At 38.5% G+C, this 20844-nt stretch overlaps 2 protein-coding genes across 2 annotated transcripts; one reads left to right on the forward strand and one right to left on the reverse strand.

Moving 5' to 3' along the window:
• Positions 1-4328: 4328 nt before the first annotated feature.
• On the forward strand, positions 4329-9319 carry LOC116252674 (probable inactive poly [ADP-ribose] polymerase SRO2). Its single transcript, XM_031627103.2, has 7 exons — positions 4329-4620; positions 5016-6000; positions 6114-6355; positions 6456-6550; positions 6946-7077; positions 7180-7360; positions 8805-9319. The coding sequence occupies exons 2-6, from the start codon at positions 5036-5038 to the stop codon at positions 7279-7281; spliced, it is 1536 nt and encodes a 511-aa protein (XP_031482963.1). The 5' UTR covers positions 4329-4620; positions 5016-5035; the 3' UTR covers positions 7282-7360; positions 8805-9319.
• Positions 9320-11665: 2346 nt separating this feature from the next.
• LOC116252675 (uncharacterized) lies at positions 11666-18356 on the reverse strand. The gene is made up of 4 exons (XM_031627104.2): positions 17928-18356; positions 17508-17740; positions 14043-14150; positions 11666-11938 (listed from the first exon to the last, which is right to left on the reverse strand). The coding sequence occupies exons 1-4, from the start codon at positions 18088-18090 to the stop codon at positions 11816-11818; spliced, it is 627 nt and encodes a 208-aa protein (XP_031482964.1). The 5' UTR covers positions 18091-18356; the 3' UTR covers positions 11666-11815.
• Positions 18357-20844: the final 2488 nt, after the last annotated feature.

Raw genomic sequence — 20844 nt, forward strand, 5'->3', positions numbered from 1 at the left:
ATTACTCAAAGTGCAAAAAACCTTCTAAATAGTCAACACAAGTGAAGGTTTCTCATATTATATATGCACTCACATGCCCGAGCTAAGCATCGTCACCTAAACCTTTGTCAAAGGGATATGGTGAACATATGAATTTCATTTGCACCCATTTGTAATTTCTAAATAATATATCTTAAGAATGAAATAAAATAAAAGCAATGAACTGAATTCGATTAGGGAAGACCTGGTGGGCCTTATAAGGTAAAGGGGGCACTTTCCATCATAATCATAAGAATATATACCTTCGGTTTGAGGCAGATTCATAAGGTTCTTTTTAAAGTATTTCATTAATTTGTCTCAATCTTTTGACTATGTTTATGAAACAATTATATATTATTCTATTTGCCAAACAGACCTTAGGTGCTAGACCCATCAATAATGATATAAACCTTTGGTTTTTTTTTTTCACATTGGTAGTTGAAAAAGAAAGAAGAGAAAAAGTTGTAAATTAATGTATATATTAGATGAGATGCTCATATATTTCTTTCTTGTTTCCCTTCCAAATATAAATGTCACTCATTGAATAACCAAAACATTGTTGATGAATTTAACACCAAAGGATACCTATCTGCCTCTATATATATGTCTATGCATGTGTCTGTGTGTGTATGGGAGTTAAAAATAAAATATGTCAATAAAACATCATAAATTTTCACTAAACATGCTATAAATTGTCGATGTGCCATAAACACTCTGTAGTCACTATTTTTAGTGACTTATTTTTAACTTTTAATCATCCAACAACATTTAGCATTTACCAAACTTGAATTCCCATATATATATATATAAAACATGGATTCATTTAGGAACCTAAGCTAAGCAAGGCATTCCCCAAGAATACCATCATCCCCCAATCAAAAAAGAACTAAAACATATTTTTACTGATCGTCTTTGATAAGGCGGGCAGCCCTTTGGAACACCATCATCCCACGATCAAGGAGAACTAGAACGCAATGGAGTTGCCCCAAAAAGTTTGCAGTTATCTATGGTATAATTAAAACGTCAATATTTATTACTGGGGTGGTCTTATCTAGCATATACATGTATTTTATGATTAAAAACCAAAATATAATCAAGGAGCTAATTTTTTTCGATTTCATCAAATACGTCACAGTCAATGAGCAAAACAGAAAATTGCTTAAACACCGCCTTAGTGCAAGTAGAAGGTCAATTCCTAGGAAACCACTCGTGTTGGTTTTGTAAAAACTTTTTTTTTTTTTTCAAACCTTCAATTTCTAATCCATGAATAGGTTCAATGCACACCATGATTTCATTTCAGTTAATTATTTATAGCAAAAACATGCCTTTTTTCTTTATATATTTTATGCTAATAAGGTTAGTTTTGTATTATTTTTTGAACGTATTCTATAGTTTCAGTTGAAAAGCACTAAGATGAGGAAAACGAAACCAACTTGCTTCCCACATATAGAGACGTTTAGAGTAGCTTGTGAGTGACAAAACTTTGTTACAGAGCAAGAAAAGAAAATCATAATAGCAACTCCATTTCACGTCTTTTAGGCAGTTCATGACAAAAAAGGCAACTAATACAAAGAGCCAAATTAATAAAAAGATAATGAAACATTAATGTGAAGATAAGAGAATTTGTATAAGTTGGTGTGGGCAATTGCCCACATCAGCCAGCCCAAACCAAACGTGCCTATGCCATTTGCTTGCAGACAACGTAATATGAAGGTGGAGTCTTGGTTCGTTTCTATAACTGGGGAAGGTCAAAACAGAGAGGCGTTGGGTTCTGGAATTCCATGCATCCCTCACGTCCGCTAGTTATTATAAGTCGGCTGCCAAAAAGGATTTGTCCATATGGCCTCCTTCTACTTGTGGACCAAGAAAAAAAGAAACCAAACTCAACTCATACTCTTCCATTATCTTGCTGCCACTTGCATACAAAGTTTATCATGATATATTTTTATTTATTTTTTCTTTTTTAAGAGTGGGAAGGGCAAAGCAGCTCATATGTTATGTTATGGGCCTAACTCTTTTGGGTTTAAAATACTTCAATTATTTAAACATATTATTTATAAAATTATCTAAATACCCCTCAAATTATTTCTTTTACTCTGGTCTAATTAAAATTTTCCTAAGTTTTAATGGGTAAGCTTTTTCTCCTCGACATGACCCTTGCTAGCTTCTTCGATTTTGCCTTTACTATCACAAGTATGCCCGTATGGGCATTGGGCCCGGGTACCTCATACCCATGCTCGGGCTTGGACCCAAAATAATCGGTTCGGGCTGATTCGACGGAGCTCGATGTGGCCCGATTAATTTTATTATATTATTTTTATTAAATAATGATATATATTTTATTATAAAAATATGTTTTATATTCAAAAATTTTATTTTATGTTTTTTTTTATTTTAACTAGGCCGCGCTATTTCGGGCCCGGCCTCAAGATTCAAGTATCAGGTTGGGCCGACCTCGGGTTTCGAGCATCAGGCTGGCCCGAGCCCGGTCTCCGGTTTCGAGCATCGGGCCAACCCGAGCCTGGTCTCGGGTTTCGGGCATCAGGCCGGCCCGAGCCCGGTTTTGAGTCTTCGGCATTGGGCCAGCCCAGGCCCTACTCTTATCGAGCCGGCCCGATATCCAGGCAGGCAACACATTAAGTGAAAGTCAAACATATTCCTCTTTTTCTCAATCTTATGACAGAATTCAACTATTTAACAAAATATATAACTTCTAAATAATCATATTATTCAACCTACTTGAGATTTTTCAGGGGTATGCTTTTGTTACCAAAATAAACTTTATCCTTACTAGACAAAAGGCATGATGCCGATCATCACTTCTAAATTGGTGGACAGACAAAACCTAGACATTTGAACAAAAAATCCGGATCCAAACAATCACCCAATTGCAAGGGCGTTTGATTAGCGCCTTAAATTTTAAATCAATGGATTTGATATGACATGCTTTTGCCTTTGAGGTAATTTTTTTTTATTAAAATCCGTAATTCATCGAATAAAAATATTTTGGTGGAAGATTCTCGTTGTACTTGTATTGGCAAAAAAACTGATATGAAATTAGAAAGAGGAGGGCGTAATCATAATTATATGCATCTCAAACCCAAAAGTTCTTAGATTGAAATACGTCAAAGGTAATCAAACACCCCTTAATAAAATGAAATAGACTAAACAAATAGGTAACCACTTTGTTCAAAAGAAAACTTAATGGAGACTAACAGTGTATTACAGTTTTCAAACGTCTCCATGAAACACTATTTCTAATATTTCATAGACCTGCCTTAATCTTTTAGGCATAATATATATATATATATATATATATATATATAGAGGGTTCGAGAGCTAACTTGACTGGGTTTTTCTTTTTCATCATGGACTATTGGGTCAAGTCAGGCCTCCAATACCTTCTTCCAGAGCTAACTTGACTCGGTTTTTCTCTTTCATCATGGACTACCTACCCAACTATCCACCAGGTGGGGCCAATAAGCCATGAACACCTTCAAATTTTTGAAAAGTTAAATTTAGTGATTTATTTTTTTTCAAAATTTTAGATTAACCCCTATTTTCAAAATTATATGGTGACCCCATTACCAAATTAACGTTATTGCGTCTTCACATTCCGACGCAGCCTTTGACCTGGAATTAAGGTATTAGGCAGGCCGGCTCGATACTCAAAACCCAAGCTAAGGCCCGGTTCGATGCTTGAAACACAAGTCGCTTAAAATAAATAAATATTTTTGAAATATAAAATAAAAGTTTTTGAATATAAAATAAGTTTTTAATAATAAAATATACGTCATTATTAAATAAAAATAAAATAAAAAATTAATTGGAACCGGCCCCGAGCTGATTTTTTCGAGCCGAGCCCCGGCCCAATCGAGCTGGGTACCAGGCTTAATTGTCAGTGGCAAACAGTTACAATGCGTTCATATTTGGATCGTCACGGAGATTGATTATAGAGTGAAACTCGTGGAGATCTAGATACTCTCTCCCCGACCCGATCCATTTTTGCGGCAACAAAAAAAAGTCAATAACGTAGATGGGAGGGCATCTGAAGTCCTCCGACGATATTAATTAAAAGAGAAAAAAAAAAGAAAAGGCAAAGAAAGACGGTGGATTTACGTGGGCGTGTGGAGACGTTTTCCGTCCTTTGACCACAAATTAATGAAAAGGGGGTTGACTTTTCGTTAACTTGGAAAGCAAACATTAAATACGTGGTAAGGCAGCGCGAAAGAGAGAGAGAGAAGGACAGCTAAGTCCCGGACAGCCCGTCCCGGACTCCTTTTGAGAACTAACTTCGACGGCAAGAATCGTACGGGAGGGTTCAAACGAGGGGCACGACCGACCTCCACCGCCGGGTCAGGAGTCGGTTTCAACTGCTATATAATTATAACCGCCCCTTCCCTTCCCTCGCTGCTCGATCCTCCTCCGACTGACCGCCCTTCTTCCGCTGTTACAAGGAGAGCCAAGATCGGATCGTCTTCTTGGCGATTGATTCTTCAATGCAGCGTTGTTCTCTGTGATAGAGAGAGAGAGAGAGAGAACTTCCTGCGCTGTTCGGGAAGATCTTTTTCTCCTTGCGGCCGCTCGTACTTTGTTTTAAAGGTCTTATTTTAATTCCTTTGATGCTTGATTTTTTTTCTTCTCTCTGAAATTTTACTTGGTTTCTGCAATTTCATTGGTGACTGCGATTGGTTGCTTTCTATGAAATTGGATCCGTTTTCCGGTATTAGGCTATTAGCATCTTCGTGGCCTGTTTTTGCTGCTGCTTTTTCCGTTAATGACTTCTTTCTATGAAATTGCTTCTGACTGCCTTCTCCGACCACGTTCCTAGCGAAAATTAATCATAAAGAAATCTTTCGTGCATTGTGGCTAGATGTTCTCTTATGAGAATTGTTGCATATAACTTCTCTTTCTTGATATGGTGAAGACTGAATTGTGCACGCTCATGCACAGCTCTCATTCTCTCTCTAACAAATGCCTACCTCGACGAATGGCAGATACGGAGCGGGGAGTTCGAATGAGGAACAGAGCAACGAGGATTGCCAAGCGTATTCGCGCATTGGTGTCGGGTGAGAGCCTGAATTCTGCAAATTCACACCGTGGAATTGGTCGATGTGGGGGAGATGTTGGTGAGCCTAGTTGCTGCTGCCGGCGAGCATTGGCGAGGAATGCCAAGAATTTCAGAAAGAGTAAGGCGCCTTCCAGGGTGATGTTTTACCGCGAATCTATGTGGGACGACTATCCGGACGACGTTTTCCAAGTTCTAAGGGACGGGTTCGTCAATGGCAAAGCTGCGGTTCATCTGGAGACAGCGCATTCTTCCTTGGTTGTTGATTTTCTGAGGATGTTGGAGGTTAATTTGCAGCATGGTTCTCAGAGGCGGATTGCTTGGATCGACATAGAGGGGCATTGCTTCTTCCCTGAAATTTTTGCAGGAGAGAATTGCCGAGACTGCGGTGCTTCTCCACGAGTTAAGATGGAAGCTGAATTGAAAGTTCGCGGGGAAGATGGTGCCGCAGATATGGCAGAATCTAGTGTGGTAGTGCCCGATGCAAGAGCAGAGTTGCAGCCGGCGGTTTGTGCTGAGCTACCGGGCTGTGCCCGACCGGCAGCTGCTTTGATCCCGTCGTCTGTTCCTTCCACGAAAGCATTACTCTTGAAATTGAAGGAAGACGACGGAGCGTTCAATATAATCAAGACTGTCTTCCTCAGAGGAATGAGGAAACAGTCACCAGAGACCACTGTTACCGCTGTATATAGATGTCCTTATGGTACCACTCGATTTCAAGAGTTCAAAAGGGCCGCAGAGAGAACAAAAGCAGCTCGCGGCCATACCAATATGAGATATGCTTGGCATGGAACTTCCCCAAAGGACGTAGGCGCCATTGTCTTTCGTGGCTTTGGGGAGACCAACATTTGTTCAGGCCCTGGAGCTTTTGGTGTCGGCATCAGTTTGTCTCCTGCAAGTCATTCTTACTTGAGGTAATTCTTGTTCGTACCTCAAATTGATGAGATCGAAATCTTGTGATTGATTACTTTCATGAGAACTATTGGCATGTAATGAAACTGACTGGTTTTCTTGAACTGCTTTTCAGTGCATCCATGGCAGAACCTGCAGATAATGGGGAAAGGCACGTCATATTGTGCCGCGTCGTAATGGGCAACATTGAGGAACTCGAGCTTGGATCTCAACAGGCCAAACCCAGCTGTGAAGAGTTTGATAATGGTGTGGACGACGTTATGAATTCGAGGCGATACATAGTTTGGAGCACAAACATGAATTCTCACATCCTTCCCGAGTATGTTGTGACCTTCACAAACTCTGTTCAGACACAAGGTAGGGGGAGTTCCATAAAATTCAGCTCATCTTTTTGGATTGCTCTTGCCATTGTGGAAAAGGAACTTACTGTTTTCATGATTTAATTGCCTACTTACAGGACTCCGTGATGATGCAAAATCGATGCAAAGGATATCACGTGGATGTGAAGCTCCTCCTTCTTCCTTTCCCGGAGTAAAGGCTGCTTATAAACCTGTATGCGCTCTCTCTCTCTCTCTCTATACACCCGCATAAACAAAGTTTGGTAAACAGAATCCTACATGGTTCCACGCACACTGGAAAAGTTTCTATAGTTTTTCTGACATGTTTTTGGAAACTGATGCACCAATGAGTTCTGTACGTTTGATTCCCATAGAAACTCACATGTGCAGCCTCAGATTGCAATATATCAAGCTTTTATGAGGTTTCTAATAATTCATAACTCGTTCGTAAATATCAATCACTAAAGTAAAAAATTTCACTATCAAAACATGATTTAAGTGTTGATTCCTGGCAAATATACCATCCTGAACATGTTTATCATTCCCGTGCATGTCAATTGACCGAATTATTTGTTTTTCTAAGCTGGTATTGTTCATGAAACCGTGTAGGTCGACCATGGAGCAGATGCTAGAACTGCTCCACATTCAAGGATGTCATTCCCACATCTGTTTGCTGCATTAGGGAAGTCACTGCCAACCTTCAAGACCAGAGCATTGGACTTGTTATATAATGGTTACAAGGTAATGCACCCGCATGCACTTCTAGTCTTCAATTGTTACTTAGCAGGCCAAGAAAGATTAAGAAAGACCCACTTACCTTCATCACTTTCTGTCTCTTTTTAGGCGGGCAATATCAATAAAGATGTTTTAATTAGGAAAGTGAGATCAATTGTTGGTGATCCATTATTGGTTTCGGCAATCAGGAGCATTGGAAGGCAAATCTGAATCCGAAAGCTTGAAGATGGAGGCACGGCTGTCAGTCACAGTAATCAGGAGCTCATCAGAGAGTTGGCGACAGTAATCCGTAAGTTTGTTATTTCTGTTGGTTTCCACTGATTCTTTTTTCCCGCTTGTGGTTACCTTGCCTAATAAATTAAATTATGCGACTTCATATGTATTCTTTAGTGAATCGAATAAAATTCATATAAGATATAGAGTCGGTCCTTTCGCTTATTTTATCTGGACCTTTTTTATGCCAAAGTAAACCATGTGATCTTTGGATGAAAATCATTTGAAGTGAAAGTAATTTTGAAATTCTGTAAAATCTTATTCAATCATGAAATATAATCTAGGAGTTGATTTCTCAGATTTTGGGTTTAACGACACCATATATGTAGACAACTGAACTACGATATTGCAGCTAGATTGTGACATCTGCTGGTGGTGGTCAAGGTCGCACATCTTTCCTGCCTTTTTCGTGCATGATGTGTGTGTTTAGGAAATTTTAGTTGGAGGGACGGAACTATAGTTTCAAAATTTTAACAGGGGTCAAAATATATGATTTTTTAAAATTTTTTATATAGGTTAAACTAAAATATTTAGAATTTACGTCATCAGTTCATTATTGACTTTTTTTTAATGAATTTATCAACAAAATTAGGTATTTTATTCTTAGTTTAGAAAAGTAATCTGAGGAACCTAAAAAATTAAAGCAACATATAAATAATTATTTATGAGGAGTAAAAACTAGTCCTGATTAACAAAAAATTTTCCATTGCTGTTCCTTCTCTTTGATTTATATAGTCTCTCTGTGTGCGCAAAAGGCATAAGTGCAACAGAAAGGACTGAAGTGGGGGAGGGAAAAAAGATATAGTCTAAAAAAGGAAATGGCCGAATGCATTCCTCAGATGTGTGTGTGTGTAAAGAGCAGGAGAAAGAGAAAGTGAGTTATTGAAAGGTCTGCCTCAAGTTTCAGACTCCTAGTGTTCCCAACTTCCAAACCATCTAAACAGTTGATTGGATGAAGGAAAGGAAACAGTGTAACTAACATTGTCCATACAATTTGCGTCACAGAGAACAAATTTTATCTGTGAATCATATCATTTCAGCATGCTGAATCAAAGGCAATCAACAGCTTAGAATGCGTCAAAACTTAAGAGGGCGTAGAACATCATCAGTTTATCAACAATCTGATCGACAACACGACTTTTGACAAGATATTGTGTTGCATCTATTCACAGTATCTGATTTCATAAAATAACCATACTAGGTTGCGTTATAACACTTTAGTGAAACCTGCCTATGTTGGCAGGCCCTTAAAATGTCTAGTAAATTTGGAGGACCAAATGAGAAGGTCGTTTTGGCCTATTTTGATCCTTTTCAGTTTGAAATCTGGTGGAACCGATCGTAAGATAGATCCAGTAGTGTATCGATTCAGATTGAATCTGAGCGTTCTGCTTCTGCGCTTTGTTCATGTTTATGGTTCTTTCATGGGTTATGCAGTGGACTTACTAATTTTAATCTTGCAGGCTCAAGAACCAATCCCTGTAGAAGCAACAGAGGGATCCGGGGAACTTCTGCAGTGTCCCGAAGTCCAACATTATCCAACAGCTCTCTCTTTTGGTCTTTCGCTTTGGGTAGTGGAAGATTCAGTATAGTTCGTTATGGCGGGGGTTTTTTGTACACAGTTGAGTCCTGTGCTGGAAGGTTGTGTGGGTGTGTTACCGTAACTGTGAAAATATGAAGAAAATACATATAGGGATGAAATAGAAATCTATTGCATGGTCACTGTACTGTTCGTATTTATTGTTTGCGTACGTTACATAACAACAAAAAATTGTAAGGTTGTTGCGTCTTTCTTTTCTGGAGCTCATATCGTAGGTTGACAAAAAATTTAAACTTCTGCTCTTGATAGCTTGAGAAACAGCAACCATTTATTTCTGTAAGACGCCACGCCACAACCGTGAATTCAGCCTGGTTCGATTCATGAACAGCCATTGATATTATGTTCATTTGCCTAAGTGCTTTTTTGAAGAACCTGTGTGAACCCTTATAAGGAGCCAAGGGCAAAAACTGTGGACCTCACCTGGTACTTTGCAAGGCTGTTCTGTTCTCACACGCATCCATGTGTGCTGCACGCTCACACACCAACTCCAGAAGGAAAACTCTGTTCTGTCCCTAAGGATTAATTTGGCTCGGGCCGTCCTGGCTTACGTCACATCTTAACACGAGAGATGAACTAAACCGGAGAAGTTGTCACAATAAATGAGCAGCCTCCACTGGTCGTTTGTTTGTTTACCAAATACGAGCGGCCTTCAAGAAGACTACTTGCTAGTAAAAGAGCGTGTGGTTTCAATAAAAATATATTAACGATCTATAATCTAATTGCAAAAACCAAGCAAAATTCTACTTTCCAAACAATCTTTTCTTGGGATGGACATCGATTTACCATCGAGGGTTTTGAGTTACATATGGGAGGAAGGGTTGCACAGAAAACGCGTTTTTGATCAACCATTCCAAGAACCAGGACTAACGTCTCAACAATCGAACACATCCCTACTCGAATAACCATGAAAGAAATTTTAGCTTACAATGGAACCTCTTGGACTCGCTTTCCAGATGAAGCGACCAGAACAACTATTGGGTGACCTTGGCTGCTGGCACGAACAGGCCAGTCCCAATCACGTGGTTTCTGGTGGTTGGTGAACTGATCCGGCCTATTCCTCTTAAAGCTACCATACAAAGCCTACTCAACTGCTACCATGCAAGTCACAGACTGCAGCAGGAAACATTAAAGATGTTCGAAGAGACATGGGCAGGTGCCACTGACAACCTCAGTTGAACCTATTTTGAGTTGAGATAAACAAGTAAGTCATAGGCTCATAGCCGTCATTTTTAGTACTATTCTTCTAGTTACTTTCGAGTCTTCTGTGTCTTCTGCCTAGAGCCCATTAACGTCAAACCATGAGCTTACTTGTCACTGTTGCCCTTCTCTCGTTTTTTACCTCTGGAGTATTCCTCACAACGCCAATCCTCTTTCCGTCTCCTTTGGCCACCTGACTCCACGGCCTGACCTTGAAGGCTAGGGAAAGTGCAACTCATTGACCTCTTACGATGGCAGTTTCAGACTTTCGGGGATCATGTTATTCATACCAATATTCCCTATACAAGACTTTTTAACCTTCTAAACCCTACAGGAAGGGAACCTCCATTGCTTTGGAGAGGCAGATACCCTAATGAAAATCGCCCACTGCGTCCTTGTCTCCATAAGAGCTCCACATTGTCTCGTGCTTTTGTGCTTTCAACTAGCAGTATATTATAATGAGGGCCTCTCTCTGTCTTTGGCTACAACAAATGTGAAACGCTGGAAAGATAGAAGATCATATTTCTGGTGTTTTTCCCTTTTAGGAAATGTAAGAGTTGTTTGGAATGCAAAAATGAACCCTTATTGCAATGGCAACCGTGCAGACAAGTACACGTTTTTCTCCATTTCGCTAAATAGACCTTTCAACAAGTTGCCAGACATGGGGTAGTCGGTCTGACGAGAAAATTGATACACTTACACATGAAATTAGAATTAGACGCAAAAAGAAAAAGCACTACGGTGAAAAGGCCAACTTTAAACATCACATAGCAACCTTATCTGGAAAAGTAAGAAACCTACTTGGTCGATGCTAAAACCATGTTAGAAATCAGATTTTAGCATCAATACCAGATCCTTTACATGCATTTGGTTTCATCCTGACTGACCATCAGAAACTTTCCCTTAATTAGCTTATTTATCTTGCTCAAGTCTGCAAGATATCAATGTGATGTTCAATAACTCTTTTTTATCCAAAGAGAAAAAGAATTACTCTGTTCTGGGAAGCACGTAATGATTAGTCCCATAACAACGTCTTAGCTGATTGCCAGCATACCAAAATACATGTTCGTCCTTTTCAATCTGAAATTGAACTACTGTAAAAACTAAATATTTCATCAATTCAGGAACTAGGATCAACAATTATTCATAGATCAACAGATTCACTGTTCCAAAGAGAACTAGATTTGCTCACTCACATAAGTAGCACATTGGAAACCTTCATATGGGTTTATGAAACAGTCCAAAGAATTGCCGAGACAGAACAAAGTCTTCATAACGTGGTTAAAAAGAAATAGAAAATGATCTTAGTAGGACAAAAAATAAGCTGAATAAGGACCAAAAAAACAGGTAAAATATCCAAAGTATGAGCTACGTTTTCTCTGCAACCCATATGCAACATTGCAAGATCAATTTGATAACTAGCAATTAGAATCAATAAATTCAGATATTCATCAGATGAAAATACATATGCCCATGCAAAGAGAATGCTGTATGACCATACTGTTTGAGTAACATGAACGTGATGAATGTCATGAAGATTACTTGTAGCTTTGATAAATTCAATGGTGAATAAACAGGAAAGAGTTTATTGAACATTTACAAGAGTGAAGAATAGTACAAATGCCAGCAAATGTATTCGACAATTTTTTTTTCAGAACTATGGTGCTTCGTTACCGTTCAATTTATGCCAGGTGCTGGTCGAGATAGCCTTTCATCTTCCAACAGCTTATATGGATCAATATAGGTTGGTGGTGTTATGGGCACTTTACTTGCGTCATGTACAAAACTTGCCCCGAAGTACTGCAGTAAACACAATCATAATCTTAGTACAATTCCAATGTTATGAAAGATAATAAAATGGAGATGTGCCAAAGTGACCAGAAAGTTTCTCCATTCACATTCATGGACAGAGTCAGGGGAAAGATATAAACTTTAATTTCCTCAGAGAGACTTGCTTATCCTCTCAATTTTGTGATAGACGCTCAGATGGCTCTTTTCAGACTCTAATAATTTGCATCATTGTTTCACCGGCTTATGCTATTACGACAACAAGATGATGATGCCAAATGTCATTTGGTTTATACATTGCAGTTGCATATGAACCATCATTTCGTTCCAAGGATAGAGAAATGAGCAAAGGATCACAGACTGTGCTACACATACCCTCAAGGTGGATCAAAGAGGTGGTCATCTGGTAGATCTAACAACAGGTCAAGTTTCTACCATTAAGCATATTAAGCTCTACTTCAGCATTCTCTTGTACATCAGTTCTTCAGCTGTGTGAGTAAAGAGAGGGTTGACATAAGCACAACAATTTGGTTATGCAAAAAAGAAGCAGGTTAGATACTTAGATCTGCTTCCAACCACGATGCAAGGTCAATTATGTAGATGAAGGCTCGGCATATATGTTATATTAAATCTTTGTGAAACCACTGGTCTTGGAAGGCCTTCACACTTAAAGGAATTTGAATGGAGCGAATGTAGTTGCTAGCTCTTGCTTTGCAATCAGTATTGAAGGAATAGCCTTGCCTTTAAGCAACTTTATTTTCATCAGGAACTGTTCTAGCAGCCCCTACCTATGAAATTTGGATCGTTCCTCAGCAGGTAGAACTTGAAAGAGATGATGTTGAATTCTACTATTAACGTGAAACCATGAAACACATAGCTATAGGACATTGTTCTGCAATGTTACATGTAGCTGTCTCACTAAAAACCATCTTGTAATATTATAGACATGCTTAAAGGCAATAGAACAGCAAAAGGTTGATGTCATTAAATCATGGGAAACAGAGCAGCATTTTCCAAGATTATATATAGCTTGGATATGTCAAACCACGGTGCCAACTCACCTGAAAAGAGACTATACATGAACTTCTTCAAAAGGTTAAAATACCCACAAAACGAAAAAGTCTGTTTTTTTTTTTTCTGCTTCAAGTGCGCGGCTTCACGTCTCTCACGTCTAAGACTAGCTGTTGACACAATTGTATAGGTGACATATACCAAAGACTATATATACATACATACATTTATATGAATACAGAGAGAGAGAGAGAGAGTAGATTCTGACCACCACATACAAGTCTTCTCTCTCTCTCTCTCTCTTGCTCTTTAATTAGTGCTAATGAGAAAGCTTCCAATGAATAAGAAGATAGAGAAACTAATCAAAGTTCATTTCTTGCAGTAGTCAAGACCTAATTTCCACATGCACACACACACACACATGTTTAAACATGGCAAGAAAATAATGCTCAATCATGTTTCGATTGATCATCATGTTTCATATAAGAAGAAAAATTTGCCTTCGCATACGTAAGAAAATGCAGGATTATGTTAGCCTCCGCAGGTTAAAAATTACAACGCTATATAAAAGAACACTAAATCCAAACCACTATAACAATTTGATTGTTTCAGATTTAGAATCCACGGATCTGATGTGGATCTCATATGGCATGCTTTTGCTGATGTGGCAAAGGATCCACAGTAAAATCCATAATTCAACAGACTAAGGATCTTAGGTCAGACCTAAGATCTACAGTTGAAATCCTTATTGTGCATATTTGCTTTGAGAAAAGGTTGCATTTAAAATTGGTGGTCGAAGGGTCTCATCTTAAATCCATGGTTTTCAAATCTTGAGGATTTAAGATCAGGGGCAATCAAATGCCCCTTAACGGTGAGATGCACAAATAGATATCTGTAAAGAAACAAAAGATGCAAAATGGCTTTCAGGCCTTTATCACAAGAGGAGTGACCCAATCCCAGGAAACAACAAAGTTATGTGCTTCTCATTAGCGAACCAACATATTGGTCCATTGGACAAGTATCCAACTGTTGGTGGAATCAAAACATAGATCATTATAAGATGGGAAAGTACGGCTATCAGTGCCAGGAAGAATAGAAGTCTCACAAGGTACAATGCTGAAAAGGAGGCTACTGTGACAAGAATCAATGGCCCAAACCCAACAAAAAATGTCCCGCCAATTGTCAGCAATAACTTTGCTCTTGGAATCAAACCCTGCATGAACAAAGACACAAATTCAAAATAATTAGAAGTTTCACAGTCATGGCTGCTACTTCACAAAGAACTTGAAAGTAGCATTATGCATACAATAAAAGAAAATTCAAGAAGACAACTAGCTAAAGGAAAAACTGAAAGAGGAGAACTGAACTAATCTTACACAGGAGGAGGGAAATTAAAATTTTTTATGGCATGAAACATAAGGTAGTAAGAAAAGTAATGCTTGAAAACAAACACAAGAATAAAAAACATGCACTCCTATAGCGAAACATTTCAAACTTTTATAGCATATGATAGGGTCGAAGATATGAATCCTAACAAAATCAGGTCCACAGAAAACATATAATCTTTCAAGTGAAGAACCAATGTTTATAACATTAACTTACTGAATCCAGATAAAGGCTTTAAGAACAAATTAAGGAAAGAGGAACACTGACACAAGCTGAAGACCCAACGGCCAAAATAAAAACTACTTGTCATATGGTGTGAGCCATGTCACATAGGTCCAGGGTTTGGATTGTAGTAACAATGCTACAATACTAAGCATCAGTCCCTCCAAGGTGAAATCTTGCTTCTTTCAAGTCAATCTTCAGAAGTGAGAATGTGTTGCTTCCAGAAAAAGCTGATGAAGACTCATTTCTTTTCACAATCTTTCGGAAAGGGAGACCACCATTAATTCATATCATAGTGTCTAATATCCTTCTTTGCAATTTCTCAAGAACATAGTTCTCACAATATTTTTGGAAGATGTGTTCTTCTCAGGAAAGTCATATGAGTATTAAAAATCTAAAAATTAAAAAAGTAGTAGAAAGCTACAAAATTATGAGTATTACACTATTTTTGCTAAGAATATTAACACTGCTAAAATTTCTTTCAAGGAACAAAAAATGGAAAAATACACTGAAGGCATATAAAAGATTCCAGATGATGAAAAAATTGTGATATCATCACGACATTTATGTGCTGCCAACATTTCGAAAACATCATGACCAACATTGTTGTTTGAAGCGATTTTAAAAAAAAAAACAAAGAAGTGATATTTTAAAATATCAACAAAATGGAGAACTGTTTCAGAAGAACCCAGGTATGGCTGTGAGGTGTAAGGGCCCAATTTGATAATTGTGAGAAGCCCCTGTGGACAGTGAATTCAACAAGTAAGAATACACATAGGACAAACTTCTTTTAAAAATGGTTCAGAAGAAGCTTTGACTTGTAATTCAGATTGCACCTTATGGTCAAAGAGGTGCAGGGTGCAGGTGTGGGAGAGGGGACCGATATTTTTCCCAAAAAAGGGGGTGTGGGTGTGATGAGTGTGTGTATGTGAAAAAGTAAAGAAATTTTCCGTTGCCACATTGAGGTGGCATCACATCCAAGTCATGTCAATTTGGTGAAGCAACTGTTTTGGTGAGTCCATTGTAACTTAGGTGGCATTCCAATAGTAGTGCCAAAATGCAAGGCCAACGTCATCTATTTTTTTTATGGAACTGTCAATAATAGATTTGTGTCACATGTCCACGTTTGTCCATTATATCTTACCATCAATAACAAATGTGACTTTTGGACCACCAGGGTTGCCAGCTGTACCAACCAATTCCTGGGATATAGGAGTAGAACTGCCAATACATTGAGAGAAAACAAGGGGGGAGAAAACTGCTTTCTACCCATTTCCTTACAGATCTGATAATCCTCCACATTTGTTTCAACCACTCCATGCGTCCTTACTTTTTTTCCGCAACAGTATTTTTGTTCCATCACCAATATATTCTTATATTTTCCATCATCATAACCATCTGAAGTCATCTCTACCAGTTTCTCATCAGTAACATCATCACTCTTTCTCACCTCACCTCTACACCATAATTTAGTCTCCTGAATACTACCTTCATCAGCATCTTGTCTGAAAGTAGCCTTTGCTGCATCATCAACATTACTCTGTGTGTGAGTATGTGTGTAAGTAAAGATCGACAGATCTGTCTACTGAACATTGCTCTTGAGGATTACATTTCAAATGCTATTAGTCTATGGAAATGCTATGATTGATTATATTCCCTAAAAGACCCAACCATGGGCAACCTTTCATTTTAGGACCAGTAAACTGATCAAATATTACAGGTGGAGGATAATGCATCTTTTGCTATCAATCATAAATCAAATCTAGTGAGATTTGGCAAAACATAGACATATCAACCACAACTTGATTTCTTCAGATTCAAGAAAAATAGTAATATATAAAGCTGAAAACTATAGATTTCATGTCTAGCTATAATTTGCAACACAACCACATGATTGACCACGAGGCAGTCCAATACAAGCACCGTTCCCAAACTGGAAAAGTGAGAACACTTTTTGAATAAGTCTTTCCATACAGATTAGGATAAGCTACTTTTCCTATTTTTCTCTTCCTGACACAATGCCAGTTGAAGACTTTGAGACCTCGTCAAAACATGCAACTTCTCAGTGTTGTGCAGGCTTGGATCTTCTTAGTCTACAAATAATGACCTTACAACCACTTCAATAGAAACAGATGAAACTTAAGAGACTATACATAGATGTCCATGTATTATTGAATGCAACACATATAGAAAGTTGAGAAACAAATACTCAACAAACCACTCACCAGTCATTTGATTACCATTTATACTAAAAGGAAGCCCAAACACAAAAACAGGTGATTAGGCTTATCATAATGAAAAACAGAAAGTCAAAGTTTAAGTTAGTATGATAAAGAATGCAAAATCACTACTGCTAGATAACTGACGCAGCTCCAAACCACCATGTTAACAGCATCAGCCAAACCTATTCTGCGTTTAAAGTAAGTCAAACCTCAACATTTTCATCGACCCTGTAGAGCTAAAACGCTTAGTTCCCTACACTATCTTCGGCGTCAAAATAAGCTGAATATCTCAAACGTTCACCACCCTTCAAGAGCTAGGCACAAGTGAAGAAGTTAACGTTAGCTTCTTACAGAGCATACCCTACAAAATTTCCAACTCACTTTTTTCTGGTTTGGGTCCCGAAGAAACCGCAGCCCGGACTTTGTCCCGTGCCCGGCCGCATAAAACTCCAACTTACTTCAACTTCGAAATAAGATTTATCTCACGAAACCCTCGCCTCCACAGTAGAGGTAAGCACCATTAATCAGTTAACACAGCCACTGAAAGAACATATTCAGCTTCTAAGTAAGCTTAATCTCTCAAACGCTTGACGGTCCGTACAAAACTAAGAACGGACAACCAGTTAATACAAGAACCCGTTCAATCATCTCGAGAAGAAAGCATTACTATGCAAACTGGCACGTTATAAGGTCAGAACATCAGCAAATGATTCGCTTGAACACGAGAAATTCACAATTACCTCCAGGCCTTCACTGTTTAAAGCCATCGACCGCTGCCGTTGCTCCGTCAAGCTTTTCTCGTAATCCGTCGAAACCGCGCTTCTTCTCGAGAAATCTCCTCTCTTCTCCTTCATCGTATCCTCGTCCTCGATCGCTCCGTAAGACGTTCTACCGTCTTCTTCAAGCAGCGACGTCGGACTCATGCCCCTTCTCCTCAGTTCCTTCATGAACAACGACTCAGGAGGCTCCTCGCCTACACGTTGAGGGAAAAAATGTAAATATGTTACAAGTATCTCGGCAACCCCACTGTTTACAAAGACGGGACCAGCTGCTCCATTGAAGACTCCGAAAGTACGGGCACAGAAAAATCAAGGCAGCCAGCAACTAAGACAGAACCGAAGACCAGCGAGAGAGAGAGAGAGAGAGAGAGAGAGCGAGACCTTTGGGCTCGTCGTCTCCATTCTTCAGGCGGCAACGAACGTGAAGCCTGGTGGGGAACCTCCTGCCGCTCGCCAGGTGGCCGACGTCGGAGCAGAGGAGCGAAGGTTTCCGGCCGGCGGACGGCCAGAGACCCAATTTCCCAACCTGGAAGCAGGAAGCCATCCCCCTCTCCTCCCTCCCTCCCTCCGCCTTAGCTTCCCCTCTTCGGCGTAGCAGCACCTTCTGATCCTTTTCCTCCACAATCGCGGCAACAAGAGTTGCAGAGGCGGAGCTCGCACGAGTGACGGCAACGTCTCCCGCTGCACTCCACACGTGTGGACGCCGCTACGACGTGCGTGGCAGGAGAGAGATCGGATTTGATTCTCTCGTTCTCGCGTGTACGCTTCCCTCGAGAGCCGTGCAAGTCGATCCTTCCCGAAACCACGGAGTTTTTGTTCCTTTTCCTTCCTTTCTGTAGTTATTTTTCCTGGTTGGCCTGAAATCGCGGGACATTGAATGCCTCTGCCACGTGGGGCCCACAAATGGATCGGGTCGGATAATTACCCGATTCTGTAAGCATGGATTACGGGACTCAATGCGTTGTTGGCCTGGGAGCCAGTTTGATCTAAATGGGCATATGATATAAATATAAACATCGAATTTTAGAATAAAAATTATTTATTTTTTAAAGACTTATGGTGCATTTAGCTCATCTAGCAATTGGGTATCCGGTGGATTTCAATTTTCCCAAAGAGTTGATTGGCATCAAAATCTAAATCCAAATTGGAGTAAGAGATGACTCCCAAATTTTGATAAGAACCCGAATCCAAACTCGAATGTATAATGCCTGGTCTTAAGTTGTCGGGTCAATTTCAGTTTTAAATACAAATCCGAATCGAACTCCAAACTCCAACTAAGCGATACGGGGTTAGGTGTCCTTTTACGCCGCTTTGTTTGTATTCTCTAAGTGGGAGTGGGACCAGTTAGTTGTTCCTTTAAGACATACTAGCCATTCATAGTTTCCTATTAGATTGTACCTAATTAAAATACAACTAACAACATATTCAAATAACTAAACCGATACGTAATCACCGCAAATCTTTTGAAAATCTATATTTAACATTTTTCCAACATCTCACAACAGCTGTCAAGGGTTTTTTTGCTTACAACACTTCAATTTCTTTTAAGTTGACCAATTTCTTCTTTTTTTTTGACTATTAACTATATTTGGGATGTATTTGGATCTAATTTCAGACTTTGGATACAAAGCTCAATCTTAATTTAGACTTTTTTTTATAATTCAAACTAAGATCCAATCCAAAAATTCACATAGAACTTACTATCCAAATTGTGTTTTTACTTCAGTATAGATTAAAACTTGATACAAATCTGAATTTCAAATTCGAATTTGAGATCCAAATCCAAATATATTGTTTTCGTTCTATTCTAAGCTCTTAATCCAGATCTAGCTCCAAATCCAAAACTTCGATCCATTTTCATGTCCGAATTCAAGTCACAAATCATTCTCAAGCTCAAGTATCCAGGCATTATGATGGATTTTCAAGTACCAATAATCTTTAATTCAAAACTTCTAAAATACCATTGATTTTTTAAAATATATTGGAATTTCCTAAAAACCCTTGATTTTATTTAAATACCATTTAATTTTCTGAAAATACCATCATTTTTAATAAATTTCCTTCATGGGGCCCACAACTGACTTGACAAGCTGACTAAACCCAGTCTGATCGTACCTAGCCAACCTTGACCCTGGCTGGCCTGATTGGCCAATCCAAGCCTGGGGACGACTAGCCCGGCCAATGGGCCAGGCCTAGCCTGAGAGAGCCTTGGAGGGTTGGGGGAGTGGAGCCTACCCTCAGCGCAGCCAACTTTTCAGTCAACCCACTTTTAGATAAATTTGACTTTTTAAATGTTTTTAAGCTATTTTTAAGTCAATAATAACTAATTAATAACTAATTTTATTTTGTAAAGGCACCATGATGCCCTCGAGCCTCCCTCCTCTACAAATACTTCATCATTTCGCCTTTCAACCTTCTCTCCTATTATAGATTTCTCTTCTCCTCCTCTTTTTCTTTTTTCTCCTCTTTCTCTTCTTATTTTTTTTTTTTTCAATTTTTCATGTTTGCCTCTCCTAATCATCAACTCAAAAACTTCATTTCCAACAAGAAGAGGCCTTAGAAGAGCATCTCCAACATGTTCAAGCGACTATCAAAAAGTTTTTTTGCCTGAAAAGAGCTAAAGAGTCACTCCAACACCAAATCTCTTTTTTAAGAGTATTTATAACTTTTCTTTCCACAATTTTCTTGTCTTCTCTTCATAATGTGCGGATAATGGTCTAGAGTTTCTCAGAGCTAAAGATCCTCCTTAAAGCTTAAAAAGCATAAACAAGCCCAATGTTTTTCTTATTTTCTATTTTGATTTAGATTTTTTTCATCTCCTTTTAACTTTTTTTTTAATTTTAAATTATTTATTCATTTCTTTTAACTCATTTATCTCTTTTAAGCTTGTTTTTCTCTCCTTTTAACTTTTCTCTCTTTCATTTTAATTGTTTTTTCTCATTCTTTACTCATCTCTTTTTCATTTTAATGTTTATTTCTCTTATTCTTAACTCTTCTTTATAATTTTAACTTGTGGTTCTTTCCTTTCAATTTCTCATTTTTTTTATATTTCTCCTTTTAATGCTTCTCTTTCAAGTCTCTCTCTCTCTCATTTTTAATTCTCCCATATTTATTTTCATTTTTTTCATTCTCTCTTTTAATCTCTCTAGCTATTCTTGCTCATTCCTTGTATATTTACCTTTTCCTTTCTCTATCTATTAGTCTCTTTATTTTGATGGCTTGATTGTTTATGGATATGTATTATGATGTGAGGATTTGCAGTGAATTATTTTTCTATTTTCATTACTTTGATGTTGGG

The sequence above is a fragment of the Nymphaea colorata genome, chromosome 4 (genome assembly GCF_008831285.2).
Source record: "Nymphaea colorata isolate Beijing-Zhang1983 chromosome 4, ASM883128v2, whole genome shotgun sequence".
In the NCBI taxonomy this organism is placed as follows: domain Eukaryota; kingdom Viridiplantae; phylum Streptophyta; class Magnoliopsida; order Nymphaeales; family Nymphaeaceae; genus Nymphaea; species Nymphaea colorata.